At 45.1% G+C, this 16,306-nt stretch overlaps 1 protein-coding gene across 3 annotated transcripts in view; it reads right to left on the bottom strand.

Annotated features, from left to right (window-relative positions):
• The window catches only part of slc23a3 (solute carrier family 23 member 3), a 130,245-nt gene extending 115,123 nt beyond the window's left edge, over positions 1-15,122 (bottom strand). For all 3 annotated transcript variants that reach the window (XM_043694285.1, XM_043694282.1, XM_043694283.1), the window contains exons 1-2: positions 14,813-15,122; positions 11,459-11,619 (exon numbers count right to left, since the gene is read on the bottom strand). In XM_043694285.1, the coding sequence (XP_043550220.1) occupies positions 11,459-11,619; positions 14,813-14,923 (272 nt within the window). In that variant the 5' untranslated portion in view covers positions 14,924-15,122. The remainder of the gene's footprint in view (positions 1-11,458; positions 11,620-14,812) is intronic.
• Between the last annotated feature and the right edge of the window lie 1,184 nt (positions 15,123-16,306).

The following is a 16,306-nucleotide window of genomic DNA, read 5'->3' as shown; positions in this document are numbered from 1 at the left end:
TTTGGGGCAGCATAGTGGCACAGTGGTTAGCACTGCTGTCTCACAGCACCAGCGACCTGGGTTCAATTCCCGACTCAGGCCACTGTCTGTGTGGAGTTTGCACATTCTCCCCGTGTCTGTGTGCGTTTCCTCCGGGTGCTCCGGTTTCCTCCCACAGTCCAAAATTGTGCAGTAAAGGTGAACTGGCCACGCTAAATTGCCTGTAGTGTTAGGTGATGGGGTAAATGTAGTGGAGTGGGTTTGGATGGGTTGTGCTTCGGTCAGTCGGTGTGGAGTTGTTGGGCTGAAGGACCTGTTTCCACACTACAAGTAATCTAATTTAATGATGATATGAAAATAGGTATATGTAAGACCTAGGAGAAAGTGAGGACTGCAGATGCTGGAGATCAGAGCTAAAAAATCTGGTGCTGGAAAAGCGCAGCAGGTCAGGCAGCATCCAAGGAACAGGAGAATCGACGTTCCGGGCATAAGCCCTTCTTCAGGAATGTAAGACCTAGAACACTATAGCACAGAAAGGGTATTCATTTAGAAAGCCATTCATTTGAGTCCTATGAGGGCAGCACGGTGGTTCAGTGGTTAGCCTCACAGTGTCAGGGACCTGGGTTTGATTCCCACCTCGGGTGACTGTCTGTTTGGAGTTTGCATATTCTCCCCATGTCTATGTGGGTTTGGTCTGGTTTCCTCCAACAATCTAAAGATATGCAGGTCAGGTAAATTGGCCATGAGAAATTGCCCATAGTGTTAGGTGCGTTAGTCAGAGGGAAATGGGTCAGGTTGGGTTACCCTTCAAAGGGTCGGTGTGGATTTGTTGGGCCAAATGGCCTATTTCTACACTGTAGGGAATCTGATTTAATCCATCTCGCAGCAGTTGGTCCATTGTTTTGTAAGTTCCACAACTTCAGGGGCAGATCTTTTAAATAAATACAGGGTTTCTGTCTCCACCACCAAACCAGGTAGAAACTTGTCGACACTCAGCACCTTCTGATTGGTGATACGACCTTTCCTGTGCCCCCTCTTATCCTTCTACCAACCACTTTCAATCTGTGGTCCCAGGAAATTGACCTCTCCACCAGGGAGACAGTTCTTCCCTGCCTGCTCTAACCAAACACTTCATTATTCTGTACATCTCAATTAAGCCAGCTTTTAGCCTCGTCTGTTTTATGACAACTTTAGCTTATCCAAACTTTTCTCCTAACTGCAACTTTCAAGATGAGGTTATGTGCTTGGACTGTCTCTAGGGTATTTATGTCCTTCCTGTAATGTGGTAATCAAGATCTGTATACAATTCCAGCTCTGGTCTGAATGCCATTTTATATATTTCCAGCACCACGTTAAGACTCTTGTATTTGGTACCTCATCAATTAAAGGCAAGCATCCCATTGATCTTCTTTACCACCTTAACTACCTGTCCTTTTGCCTTCAGAGACATATGGACATGCACTCCCAAGTTTCTCACTCCCTGTACCTCTCTCAACACCCTCTGGTTTATTGGGTATTCCTTTCCTTTCTTGCCCAGATACATAAGCTTGTGACCTTGTACTTCTCCAGGTTGAGTTCAATTTACCACCTTTTCAAACACTCAACCAAACCGTTAATACAAGTCGTTCTGCTAAAACACACAATTTGTCAGCGCAAATTGGTGATAATGCAATTGATGAATTCTGGATGCTGTTTGGATAACATGGACTTTCTGCTGAATGGGTAAAGCGATTTTCTATGAGTGACCTTCTACCGTGTAATTTTCTGTAGTGGTTTCCCAGAACATGAGGTTGCAGAGGACCACCACTGTCGCATTATTGCTGAGCAACCTGTAGCTGCCGTCTTCCTCACTATCAACAACACGGGCAATTTTTGTATCATCTGCTAATATCCTGATCATCCAAGTATAAATCATTCACCTATACCACAAACAGCAAGGGGGTCACCATTTGTGCCCTGTGGAACCCCATTGGAAACCACTTTCTACTAGCAAAATTACCCATCATGCATTATCCTGGGAATGAGCCAATTTTGATTTGACTCATCAACGACAGCATGAAAACATAAGAAAAAGCATACAGTGTGGCGAAGATTAGTGGGAAACCAGAGGACTGGGAAGCCTTTCAAAACCAGCAGAGGATAAGTGAAAAAGCAATAAGGTGGGAGGAAGAGAAGATGTAAAATGAGAGTAAGCCAGCTAGTAATATAAAAGAATATTGCAAGAGCTTTTAGCTGGCTAAAAGGCAAGAGAGAGGCAAGGATTGAGCTATAGGGAGAGGCTTAATAGGCTAGGGCTGTTTTCCCTGGAGCATCAGAGGCTGAGGGGTGACTTTATTGAGGTTTATAAAATCATGGGGAACTGAGATAGGATAAACAGACAAGGTATTTTCCCAGGGGTTGGGGAGCCCAGAACTAGAAGGCATAAGTTTAGAGTGAGAGGGGAAAGATATAAAAGAGACTTAAGGGGCAACTTTTCCACACAGAGGGTGGTACGCATATGGAATGAGCTTCCAGAGGAAATGGTGGAGGCTGGTACAATTGCAACATTTAACAGGCTTCTGAATAGGTAGATGAATAGGAAGAGTTTGGAGGGATATGGGCCAAGTGCTGACAAATGGGACTAGATTAGGTTAGGATATCTGGTTGGCGTGGACGAGTTGGACCAGAGTCTGTTTCCGTGGTGTACATCTCTATGACTCTAAGAGTGGGCATTGGACTGCTGGAAAATTAGGTTTCAGCAGTACCAATGGAGAGTCAAGGAGCAGAGGTGAGTGTAGCATCCATCAGTAACTTTAAAAAAAAAGGTTTTGTGATTTACACATGGAAGAAGTGAAACTGTCATGGTATTCAAACAGATGAAAGACTCAACAGACAATCAAGGTATTTTTCAATATATAATCTCAGTTACATCACATTGTAAATTTTTGCTATAAATTCTGTGACTTAGAATTGTGTCCTCCACAATCACCTGATGAAGGAGCAGCGCTCCGAAAGCTAGTGCTTCCAATTAAACCTATTGGACTGTAACCTGGTATTGTGTGATTTTTAACTTTGTCCATCAGTAAGGAGGTGATGTTGGGGAAGCTGAAAGGTCTGAAGGTGATTAAATCCATATACACTCCAGAGTTCTGAAGGAGATAGCTGAGGAGATTATAGAGACATTGATGGTCATCTTTCAGGAATTGCTTAAGGGTTTTGGAGGACTGGAAAATGACTAATGTAACATTCATATTTAAGAAGGGAGGAAGACAGAAGATGGGAAACTATAGGCTAGTTAGATTGGTAAGATTTTAGAGTGCATTATTAAGGCTGAATTTGTAGTGTACTTGGAAGTGCATGGTAAAATAGGGCTGAGTCAGCACGGCCTTGTCAAGGGGACATCATGCCTGACAAATCTGTTTGAATTCTTTGAGGAGGTATTGAGCATGGTAGACAAAGGAGAGACAGTGGACGCGATCGATTTGGATTTCCAGAAGGCCTTTGACAAGGTGTCTCACAGGGGTTGTTAAACAGCCCATCGTATTAGGGGCAAGATACGGGCAGAGATAAAGGATTGTCTGACCGGCAAAAAACAGAAAGTGGGGCGAAAGGGGTCTTTTTCAGGCTGGCAGCCAGTGACAAGTGGAGTTCTACAGGGGTCGGTGTTGGGACCACAACTATTCACATTATACATTAATGATCTGGACTGAGGACATTGTTGCTAAGTTTGAGGATGACACAAAGATAAGTGGAGGGACAGGTAGTGCTGAGGAGGCAGGGAGACTGCAAAAGGACTTGGACTGGCTGGGAGAGTGTGCAAAGAAGTGGCAAAGGGAGAATAATGTGGATAATGTGAGGTCATGCACTTTGATAGGAAGAATATGGAAGAAGATGAGAGGGTGGTTAGCACTGCTGCCTCACAGCACCAGAGACCTGGGTTTGATTCCAGCCTTGCGCGACTGTCTGAGTGGAATTTGCAAGTTCTCCCCATGTCTGCGTGGGTTTCCTCCAGATGTTCCAGTTTCCTCCGACAATCCAAAGATGTGCAGGTTAGGTGAATTGGCCATGCTAAATTGCCCATAGTGATCAGGGATGTATAGGTTAAGTGCATTAGTCAGGGGTAACATGTAGAGTTATACGATAGGGGGATGGGTTACTCTTTGGAGGGTCAGTGTGGACTTGTTGGGCCAAAATGCTGGTTTCCACACTGTAAGGATTCTATGTATTGAGGCGTAACCTATTTTCGAAATGAGGAAAGATTTTGAAGATCTGAAGCACAAAGGAATTTGGAAGTCCTAGATCAGGATTCCCTTAAAGCTAACATGCAGGTTCAGTTGGTTCAGTTGGCTGTTAAGAAGGCAAATGGAATGTTACAGTCCATTTCGAGAGGGCTAGAATACGAGAGCAGAGATGTATTGCTGAGGCTATATAAGACTCTGGTCAGATCGCATTTGGAATATTGTGAGCAGCTTTTGGGCCCTATACCTAAGGAAGGATGTGTTAGTGTTGGAGGGACGGCCAGAGGAGATTTACAAGAATGATCCCAGAGATGAAGGGCTTATATATGAGGAGTGATTGAGGACTTTGGGTCTGTACTCAATGGAGATTAGAAAGATGAGGGGAGTTCTGATTGAAACTTACAGAACACTGAGAGGCCTGGATAGACTAGACATGGAGAAAATATTTCCACTTAAAGGAGAGACTAGACCCCAAGGGCACAGCCTTGGAGTGAAGTAACAATCCTTTAGAACTGAGATGAGGAGGAATTTCCTCAGCCAGAGGGTAGTGAATCTATAGAACTCATTGCTACAGAAGACTGTGAAGGCCAAGTCATTGAGTGTATTTAAGACAGAGATAGACAGCTTCTTGCATGGTAAGGGGATCAAGGGTTACAGGGAGACATTGAGAAACATATCTGCCATTATCGAATAGCAAAGCAGACTTGATGGGCTGAATGGCCTAATTATGCTCCTATATCTTATGGTCTTATGGTGTAGCTGCAGTTAGGAGAGAAACAGGAAGAGAGAAACACATGAAGAGCTGATGTGTATGGATTAGTCTTTTGTGATATATTATATTGTATAGATATTAACATAATTTTCTAGGATTTGGATTTTAAGCTGGTGGCATATGGGTTTGGTCTGTTTGTATAAGGGAATTTAATAATGAACTAGACCACTCTTTTTCTAACAATGATTTTAAATCAGAATGTGTCAGAGAGCAGATGACTAAAGGCCTCCTGGACATTTTTGGAAGTTTGTTTATACTGTGGTGTTTATGACAGGAGTAAAGAAAAATAAGCAATTAGTTTAGCAGAAGCCAGGATGCACAATTTTTTTTAATTAGCTAAGGGTTTTTTAAAAATTCTGTTCAGAAGAGACCTGACTAAAGTTGGATACAAGGATAGTTACTCTTAGAAAAAGCAATCTGTTTTAGTAATTAGTTACCTCAGTGTAAGCCTTCAGTTTGAGAAAACATCCATACCAGGAATGTTTGGCTAGAAATCTGCACTGCTTATTCAAAGCTGAGAAAGTCTAATCTCTCAATTGCTTTTGTCACAGCTCATAGGTCAGCTAAATCAAACCTGTAGACTGAACAGGAAAGGAAAATTTCCCTGGATTTTGATCAACTGTAAGGTGTTCATGTGGGGAATAGAAACTGAGGGTGTGGGGAATAGATTGGATTTTACTGCATGTTTGAGATCTTTCAAATTATGTTATATGTAGATAGCGTAGTTTCTTTTATTTTGTTCTTATTTATTTTGCATTGTAAGCTTCCGTTTTATTGTTAAACCAAATCTGTGGCTTGAAGTGCTTAAGTTTCAGTGAAAGACTGTCACATTAAATAGAAAAAAGGCCAAAACATGGTCCATCATCCTTGGATCTGACATGTCCAGTACTAACATCCATGGGATCATAACACTTTCAATAATGTAACAGCAAGATTAGAATCTGGTATATCTCTCAACATAATGGATTGTCGTTTTTAGCTTATTATGTAATAAACGGTGTTGACTGCTGTGGATTTGCCTTACTTTTGTCCAATGTACAGAATCACTGTAGAAAGAGGCATTCGACCCATCGAGTATGAAATATGCCTCCTAAGAGCATCTCACCCCCTTTCTGTAAGCCTGCATTTCCCCATGGTTAATCCTGGGTTGAAAATGTGTTGCTGGAAAAGCGCAGCAGGTCAGGCAGCATCCAAGGAGCAAGAGAATGAAGAAGCCATTCCTGAAGAAGGGCTCATGCCCGAAATGTTGATTCTCCTGCTCCTTGGATGCTGCCTGACCTGCTGCGCTTTTCCAGCAACACATTTTCAGCTCTGATCTCCAGCATCTGCAGTCCTCACTTTCTCCTACAAGTTTCCTTCCCTCTACTTTTAATTTCTAATAGTGTGCATGAATTTCCAGTGAATGCATTGCATTTCTGTGGAACTTGCTAACCTTTTAATATCTTTCTGCAGGATGGTAACAATAAACGTGACCTCTCACTTTGTTAAAATCATGAGTAAATTGTCTGGCTGACTCTTTACAACCAGGACATAAACTGTCAAACGCACTAGATTGGTGATTCCATATTTTCAAACTTTAAATTCATTTGCTCCTGTTAAGGGAGATGGAAATGACAGGGAAGGTATTCCAATCTGCTCCCCCACCCCCCCACCACCCCATGGTGACAAGCAGGACTAATTGAATAACCCTTTCAAAGAGAGCACGAGTACGATGGGCTGAATGGCCTCGTTCAGCACTGAAACAGCTAGTGCGGTGATTTCACTGTCAGCGCTTGACCTAAAAATGAGCAGGAATTGGATCTCGGCACGGAACAGTCTGTGATAGCATTTGGCTGGTGAGGTACCCAGGAGGTGGAAATCAGTGTGATACATTAAAATCCAGAAACTGTCACGGTACAGCGAACATCAAAACGCAACCAGCAATAAATCCAAGGTGCATTTACATCATAACTTCTAACAGTGAATGTGTAAAAGCAGCCAACGTGTTGAACAAGGGCCCAAACTGGCACCAAAGAGAAACAGAGAGACTCTGCAGGAGGGGAAAGAGTGTCAGTGCTTCCATTCAGAGTCCGTTCTAACCCGAAGTACTGATTTACGCTTTCAGACACGGATGAGAAGCCAAAGTCCCTTTGTGTGCAAGCCAAACAGGTAGTGTAAATGCAGCCCCTGCTGTTTCCAGTGCAGACATGGAGCTTCAGTCAATTGGCTAAGAGAGCGGTCAGTTACAATCAGCAATTTTTTAACTGCATCATCAAAAAAAAGCTCCACAACACTAAACAACTGCTGTTTGGGAATCATCTTGGGATGTTCTGATGCCATATCTAATTGACATCCATCAGTCCCTTTCTGAACTTGCTGCAGACAAACCTCTTTGAATGTGTTTTCTTTGGGTCTTTCTTTCCTTGCTGTGCTATTGTCCAATAGGATATTCTGATCTCACCCTCGCTGTGTCATACAATCACAGAATTGTTATACTCCATAAGGAGGCCATTCAGCCCATCGTACTTGCACCAATTCTATTCCCACTGCCAATCTCTGTGGTGCAATTGATCAGCGCGTTCAGCTGTTGACAGAAAGGTTGGTGGTTTGAGACCATCCAGAAACAGAGCAATCGCTATTCTCACGCTGGGGGGGCAGGCAGCACGGTGGCTCAGTGGTTAGCACTGCTGCCTCACAGCACCAGGGACCCAGATTCGATTTCAGTCTCAGTTGCACATTCTCCCCGTGTCTGCGTGGGTTTCCTCTGGGCGCTCTGGTTTCCTCCCACAGTCCAAAGAGGTGCAGGTTAGGGTGAATTGGCCACACTAAATCGCCCATAGTGTTCAGGGATGTGTAGGTGCATTAGCCATGAGGTTAATATAGGGTAGAGTAGGGGAATGGGTCTGGGTGGATTACTCTTTGGAGGGCCAGTGTGGACTTGTTGGGCCGAAGGGCCTGATTCCTCATTGTAGGGATTCTATGAATCTGCCCCCCTTTCATAGTATTAGAATCACACAGCGCGGAAATTGACCCTTTGGTCCAACTAGTCCGTGCCACCCATAATCCCAAACTAAACTAGTCCCACCTGTCTGCGCTTGGCCCACATGCCTCAAACATTTCTTATTCATGTACTTACACAAACGTCTTTTAAATGTTGCAACTGTGCCCACATCCACCACTTCCTCTGGAAGTTCATTCCAAACATGAACCACTCTCTTTGTAAAAAAGCTGTCCCCATGTCTTTTTGAAATCTTTCTCCTCTGACCTTAAAAATATGCCCCCAGTCTTGAAATTCCCCCACCCTTGGGAAAAGACTCCTGCCATTCACCTTATCGACACCCCTCATAATTTTATAAACCTATATAAGGCCACCCTCAACCTCCGACGCTCCAGTGCAAAAAAGCCCCGGCTTACCCACCCTCTCCTTATAACTCAAACCCTTCACTCCCAGCAATATCCTGGTAGATCTCTTATGACTCCTCTGCAGCTTGATAATATCCTTCCTATAATGAGGTGACCAGAACTGGACACAGTACTCCAGAAAAGGCCTCACCAATATCCTGTACAAGCTCAACATGACATCCCAACTCCTACGCTCAAAAACCTGAGCAATGAAGTGAAGTGTGCTAAACACCATCTTAACCACCCTGTCTACCTGTGATGCAAATTTCAAAGAATTATGTGTACATGATTATAGAATAGATGTTGTGAAACTTGAAAGGGTTCAGAAAAGATTTACAAGGATGCTGCCAGGGTTGAAGGGTTTGAGCTATAGGGAGAGGCTGAATAGGCTGGGAGTATTTTCCCTGGACCATTGGAGGCTGAGGGGTGACCTTGTAGAGATTTATAAAATCACGAGGGGCATGGATAGTGTAAATAGATAAGGTCTTTTCCCTGGGGTGGGTGAGTCCAGAACTAGAGGGCAAAGGTTTAAGGTGTGAGGGGAGAGATTTGCAAGGGACCTAAAAAGGCAACCTTTTCACACAGAGGATGGTACGTTTGTGGAAAGAGCTGCCAGAGGATGTGGTGGCCTTATATAGGTTTACAACATTTAAAAGGCATCTGGATGGGTATATGAATAGGAAGGGTTTAGAGGGACATTGGCCAGGTGCTGGCAAATGGGACTAGATTAATTTAGGATATCTGGTCAGTATGGACGAGTTAAGGCCTGTTTCTGTGCTGAAAACATCTCTGACTCTAACCCCTAGGTTCCTCTGTTCTACATCACTACCCAATGCCTCTCTCTTAATTGTATAAGTCCGGCCTTTGTTTGTTTGACCAAAATGCAACACCCTGCATTTATTCCTCTGAGGCTTGACACCAGTTTTGGAATTTCCAGTTTGCAGATTCCAGCTGCCTCCTCTTTCCCATGGATGTGCAATCCCTCTACACACCCATCCCCCACCAGGATGGTCTCAGGGCTCTCCGCTTCTTCCTGGAGCCAAGGCCTGAACCGTCCCCACCCCCCACCACCCTCCTCCATTTGGCCAAGCTTGTCCTCACCCTCAACAACATCTCCTTTAATTCCTCTCATTTTCTTCAGCTCAGACGGGTGGCCATGGTTACCCACATGGGCCCCAGTGATGCCTGTCCCTTTGTGGGGAACATGGAACAATCCTTGTTCCACTCCTATTCCAGCCACCACCCACAACTCTTACTCCAGTATAACAATGATATCATTGGTGTTGCCTTCCTCTCTCGTCTGGAATCGGAAAATTTTATTAATTTTGCTTCCAAATTCCACCTTACCCTCATTTTCACCTGGTCTATCTCTGACTCTTCCCTTCCTTGACATCTCTGTTCACATTTCTGGGGTTAGAGTGGCTACTAATATCCATTATAAACCCACCGACTCCCACAGCTACCTGAACTACACACCCTCACATCCTGCTTTCTGTAAAGATTCTATTCCATTCTCTCAGTTCCTTCATCTCTGTTGCATTTATTCCAATGAGGCCAAGTTCAACAAGGGATCCTCAGAAGTGTCCGTCTTCTTCCTCAACTGAGGATTTCCCAGCACCGTTGTTGACAGAGCCCTCAGTATAGACCAACCCATCTCCCACACTTCAGCTTTCACCGCCTCACTTCCCTCCTACAAAAGCAATACGGTTCCCTTTGACCTTACCTGTCATCCCACCAGCATCCACATCCAGAGGATCATCAGCCACCATTTCCGCCACCTCCAGTGAGATGCCACCACCAGACACAAATTTCCCTTCCCTCCCTTGCCTGCCTTGCGCAGGGACCATTCAGTCTCGGACACCCTGGTCCACTCCTCCAACACTGCCAGCACACCAACACCCCCTCCCCCCTTGGCACATTCCTCTGCAACAGCTGATGGTGTAATACCTGCCCATTTGCCTCCCCCCTCCTCAGTATCCAAGGGCCCAAACACACCTTCCAGGTGCAGCAGTACTTTACCTGCACTTCACTCAATCTAGTCTACAGCATTCGCTGCTTATAATGTGGATCCTGTGCCTTGGGGAAATGAAACATAGACTTGGTGACCATTTCACAGAACACTTGCATTCTGTTCGCAACAGAGACCGTGAGCTTCCAGTTGCCTGTCACTTTAACACCCCACCCTGTTCCCTGGCCAACATCCCGGTCTCAGGTTTGCTGTAGTGCTCCAGCAAAGCTCAGTGCAAGCTTGAAGAACAGCACCTCATATTCCGCTTGGGGACCCTGCAGCCCTCAGGACTCAATATCAAGTTGAATAATTTTAGAGTTTGAACTCTCCCATGTCCTAGCCCCCAACCCTACACACCAGGCCTTGTTATCACATAGTTTGCCGTTACACACTACCTATTGTTAGCCACTAACAATCTCATTAACAGCTATTCACCCTCCCAGCCAGATCGTTGCCCACTCCTTTGTCTGTCCAACTGCTCTTCTCTCTCTTTGGGTTCTATCCCCACCTATCGTAGATTCCTTACCCCCTCCCCATATCCTATCTTCTGCATATAAACCAACATTGTCCTAGCTACCATCAGTGCTGAGGAAGGATCACTCGACCCAAAACGTTAACTCTGATTTCTATCAACAGATGCTACCAGATCTGCTGAGCTTTTCCAGCAACTTCTGTTTCAGTCTCTGTTTATTCTTACTCTTTGTTGGCTGTTTGACAACCAGTTCTCTATCCATCATAGAATCCCTCCAGTGTGGAAAGAGACTGCAACAACTGTATGAAGATTATCCAACCCAGGCCCAATCCCCTACCCTATCCCTTCATTTCCCATGGCTAATCCACCCAGTCTGCATATCTGAGAGGAAACTCAATCAGACATGGGGAGAACATGCAAACTCTACTCAGGCAGTCACCCGAGGTTAGAATCAAAACCAAATCCCTTGGGCTGTGAGGCAGCAGTGCTAACCACTGAGCCACAATGCTGCTCCATGTCAGTAGACTACTACCCCAGTTTCATATGTATTAATTTTACCTGCTAATCTCTAATGTGGGACCTCATGGTGCTCCTAAATGGAAGCAATGAGCATTTGAAAACTCAATTACCTGCTGCCCAGCGTGGTTTGCAGCAAAGTGGAGATGCCAGAGGCAAAGAGGCTGGTGGCCATGAATTGGTAGCCATGTTGGCGAGCAGTCTGATCCGAAGGGAGGGCATCGATGAGGAGGCAGTGGACAGTCTGCAAGAGGGCCGTCTGCACCAACACATGCTGGGGAAAGAAAAAGAAAAGGTAGTTATTAAGACAAAATGCCCAACACCTCATAGCAGCTTCTAATGCAGGAAAACCCACCAAGGCAGTTTTAGCCATGTACTTGAAAAAAGGTTGACTCACAGCTGTGCACCATTAGGGCAGGTCATAGAGTCACACAACAGTCACAAACACAGAGCCTCCAGGCGTGGAGATGCTGCTCTCTCCAATGAGCCTAATGATCCAAGCCTAACAACACGAGGCAATGGTCTAGTGGTATTTTTGCTGGACTGTTATTACAGAGACCCAGATCTGGCTCAGTGGTTAGCACTGCTGCCTTACAGCGTCAGGGACCCTGGTTTGATTCCAGCTTTGGGTGACTGTCTGTGTGGAGTTTGCACATTCCCCCGTGTCTGCGTGGGTTTCCTCCCACAATCCCACAAATATGTGCAGGCCAGGTGAATTGGCCATGCTGAATTGCTCATAGTGTTCAGGGATGTGTAGGTTTGGGGCAAATGTAGAGTAATAGGTGTAGGAGAATGGGATATTCTTCAGAGGGTCAGTGTTGACTTGTTGGGCCAAATGGCATGTTTCTATGCTGTAAGGATTCTAATTCTAATTTTTAAAAATATTCTAATGTTCTGAGGACCTGGGTTCAAAACCTGCCAAAGTAGATGGTATAATTTAAATTCAATAAGTATCTGGAATTAAGAATTGAATAATGCCCACGAACCCATTGTCAGAAAAACCCATCTGGTTCACTAATATCCTTTCAGGAAAGAAATTAGATTTGATTACTTTACAGTGTGGAAACAGGCCCTTCAGCCCAACAAGTCCACACCGACCCGCCGAAGCGCAATCCACCCAGACCCATTCCCCTACATTTACCCCTGCACCTAACACTACGGGCAATTTAGCATGGCCAATTCACCTGACCTGCACATTTTTGGACTGTGGGAGGAAACCGGAGCACCCGGAGAAAACCCACGCAGACACGGGGAGAATGTGCAAACTCCAGACAGTCAGTCACCTGAGGCGGGAATTGAACCCGGGTCTCTGGCGCTGTGAGGCAGCAGTGCTAACCACTGTCTTTTCCTGGTCTGGCCGACCATGTGACTCCAGACCTATATCAATGTGGTTAACTCTTAACTGCCCTCTGGGCAATTACGGACAGACAATAAATGTTGCCTAGCCAGAAACACCCTCATCCCATTAATGAATAAAAGAGGCAAATCTGGAAACAATGGGGATAAGAGGGGGAAAGCTCTCTGCTGTTTGGAGTCAGACCTAGCAGAAAGGCTAATCATCTCAGCTGTGGGAGTTACTCAGGATACTGTCCTGGGTCCAAATATTTCAGCTCTATCACTGATTCTCAGTGGCAGCAGTGTGTACCATCGAAACTCAATCTAAACTGTTCACGTTGCTGCTGTAAGAATGCACAGGTGGCGATCAATGCTGGTGCGTCTGTCACTGCCTTGACCTTCCAATTCTGGATGTCGCTGCCACACATGGACCTCAGAAACCCATGCAGTGTGAAAGAAAATTAGAGGGAACTCTGACACAATCTACACGATATACTGCAGCAACTCACTAGGGCTCCTCAAGCAGCATCTTCCAAACTCATGATCACTACCATCTAGAAGGACAAGGGGAGCAGGTACATAGGAACACCAGCCCCTGTAAGTTCCCCTCCAAGCCACTCACCATCCAGACTTAAATGAATGATTTATTGTCACTTATACTCTACAATGAATGACAAGCTTAAATACAGTGAAAAGCTTCAACTTGGAAAATATCACCGTTCCTTCAGTGTCACTGGGTCAAAATCCTGGAAATCCCTCTCTAAGGGCATTGTGGGTCAACCCACACCAGGTTGACTGCCACTGCTAAAGATGTCAACTGACTTGGAAATATATCGCCATTCATTCAGGGTCACTGGGACAAAATCCTGGAAATCCCTCACGAACAGAACTGGGCTGGGTGGTATTCCTACGCCCAATCGTTCACACAAGCAACTCACCACCACCTTCTCAAGGGCAATTAATGCTGACCTAATTAACAATGCCCACGTGGTATGAATGACTTTGAGCCTTACAATCAGCCCTGCCGTGATCGTATTGAACAGCAAAATAGGCTCAAAGGGCTGAATGGCCTTCTCCAGTTCCTGATCTGTATGTTCCACAGCGAGTGAGGTGATTTAAGTGGACAAACTCTTAGGATATGGGTAACCTGACCGTTATTTGGGTGCACAGAATTTTCCCACAACCTAAGCTCCAGGCCTGACGACTGCTGACCTTGAAGATCATGAAGCTAATTTCTCCTAAACATTCATAAAATCTTTTCAGCTGCGCAGGAGTGATCCCAGGAATGTCATGTGAGCAACTCTACCCAAGCATTAAGTCTAATGTCATTCAGTAATCGCAGGGTGAATTATTACAAGCCTGGTAAGTAAACAAAACATCAGAGCAATACATACACCATGAAGACAATGAAAGAAGAAACCACAGCCTTACAGTCAACTGCAATGACTTGTATTTGCATAGCGCCTATGCAAAAACATCCCAAGACACAATACAGCAGTATTACTAATTAAAGTCATGTGCCAATTTGTGGAGTAGGGCAGGTGACCAAACTCTGCATGCATTGAGCAATGAGCATTTTAAGAAAGGTCCTAAAGTTACACCCCATCTACTAACATAAGCAATCACACTGTCCACCAGTGACACTCAATTGCAGCAGTGTGTAACATCTGCAAAATGAACTGCAGAAATTCATAAGGCTTCTTAAACACCTTCCAAACCTCCAGCCACCCCCAATCCAATAGGCCAAGGGCAGCAGACCACTGGGAAAACAACCACAGCCCTGCAGTTTCCCTCACAGTCACGACTGGAAACTATATCGCTATTCCTTCACTGCTGTTGGATCAAAGTCTTGGAATGTCCCCCCTAACAGTGCTGCAATTGTCCCTACACATCCCAACTGCTGATGAAAGCAGCTCATCACCACCTCCTCAGGGACAGCTATGGATGGGGCAGCACGTGCAGGTCCAGCAAGTGACGCTTGGATGGACAGAAGGGGCGGATGAGAGAGGGAGGGTGACATCAAGGTTTTGGGGGAGGAATTTACAAAGTTTAGCCCTAGACTTAATAACGAATGATGGAGTGACGGGAATCAGAGGTGTACACGTGCCAGTTCTGGGTTCACACTTCCCTACCTGCACTGCAAACAAAATGCTGAGGATCCAGGGAGGTTGCCGCTGGAAGGGAAATCTTGCGACCTCAGCCTCCTTCTTTGGGCCTTGTTCTGTGCTTCGATAGTCTTCCATGTTTCAAGGCTAAACATTCGTCCACCTCCTGACTTCTCAGTGGGACCCTGACATCGCTCGTTCAACGGTCATGGGCTTATCGCTGGCTCCTGTTCTACACGAGGCTGAGCACGAGAGGTGCAGAGAGAATGACAGAGAGCGAGAGAGAGAGAGAGACAGACAGAAATGAGAGACAGCTCTCCAGAGTAGCCTAATGAAGTCTGTTTGACCTTTGACTGTTCAGTGTTAGGATCAGTCAGGAACAAATTTAATATTAACCCAGGTGATCCGACTGGATAACCTCTGCTTATTTTAATGGTCATTAGAGGCATCCCTACTTTGCACTTTTTATCTGATTAACTATATCAGAATTACAACCAAATAGAGGGCATTGTCCATGACTGTGCCTTCTGTTGTCAAACTATCTTCCTTATCAGAGTTTCCAAAGTTATCTGCAATTTGGGGATCGGACAGCATTTAACTGTAAACTGATTATAGACTTTGGCCACTGCTTTGGACCTCTCAGCTACACAGTGATTTCCATTTACATTGTCCTGTTGACAAGGTAGAAAGGTACTAGACAGAAAGGTATCCAGAGCAATTTTGAAATCAAGACGGCTGAGGAAGTATTGTAAAGGGCAGAGAAATTTTTGTCCAATTAGGCATGCTTTAAGGAACATCTTAAAGCAGAGGAGGGAGGGAGGCCAAGAGGAAGCTGGAGTTTGGGATTGACGCCATTGAAAACATGGCCACCAATGGTGAAGTGATGTAAGTCAAAGATGGCTGGAAGCTAGATATCTCTAAAATGTAGGATTTGGAGAAGGTTATTGGGGTTAGAGAGAGGCGCGGGAGCAGAGGCTGAGGAGGTGAGGCCAGGGAGAGGCTTGAAATTAAAGAATACAGAGCCATTGGTTGTAACAAAGGTGAGGCCGATGGGTTTTGAACAAAGTGGAATATGAGATCTGGGAGGGCTGAATAACAAGAAGAGCAATTAGGAAACTGAAACTGGAGCTGGGTGAGATCAGAGTGACTTTCCTGCCACTTTCTACTGACTGGGTGGGGCCATATAGCCTCCTTGGCTGATAATGGATTTGGAATGAGGGCCTTACTGATGTGTGGTGGCAGTGGTGGAGGGGGAGGGAAAGGGGGAGGGTAACAACACTTCATTGCATGGTCATCTGAAGCTCCAAGGGAAATGAGTAACAAATGTCAGCACCATTCATAACTCCCCAGATACTGAAGCAAGACATATCTGAATGCAACAAGAGCTAGACATATCCAGGCTTGGGCTGTCAAGTGGCAAGGAACATTCACACCACACAAATGCCAGGCAATGACCATTTCCAATAAAAGATAATATATTCATTGCCCCTAACAGTTAATGGTGTTACCATCACTAAATCT

Source organism: Chiloscyllium plagiosum, chromosome 7 (genome assembly GCF_004010195.1).
Source record: "Chiloscyllium plagiosum isolate BGI_BamShark_2017 chromosome 7, ASM401019v2, whole genome shotgun sequence".
NCBI lineage: Eukaryota > Metazoa > Chordata > Chondrichthyes > Orectolobiformes > Hemiscylliidae > Chiloscyllium > Chiloscyllium plagiosum.
Note: the sequence above shows the minus strand (reverse complement) of the source record. Positions and strands in the feature narration are given on the sequence as shown.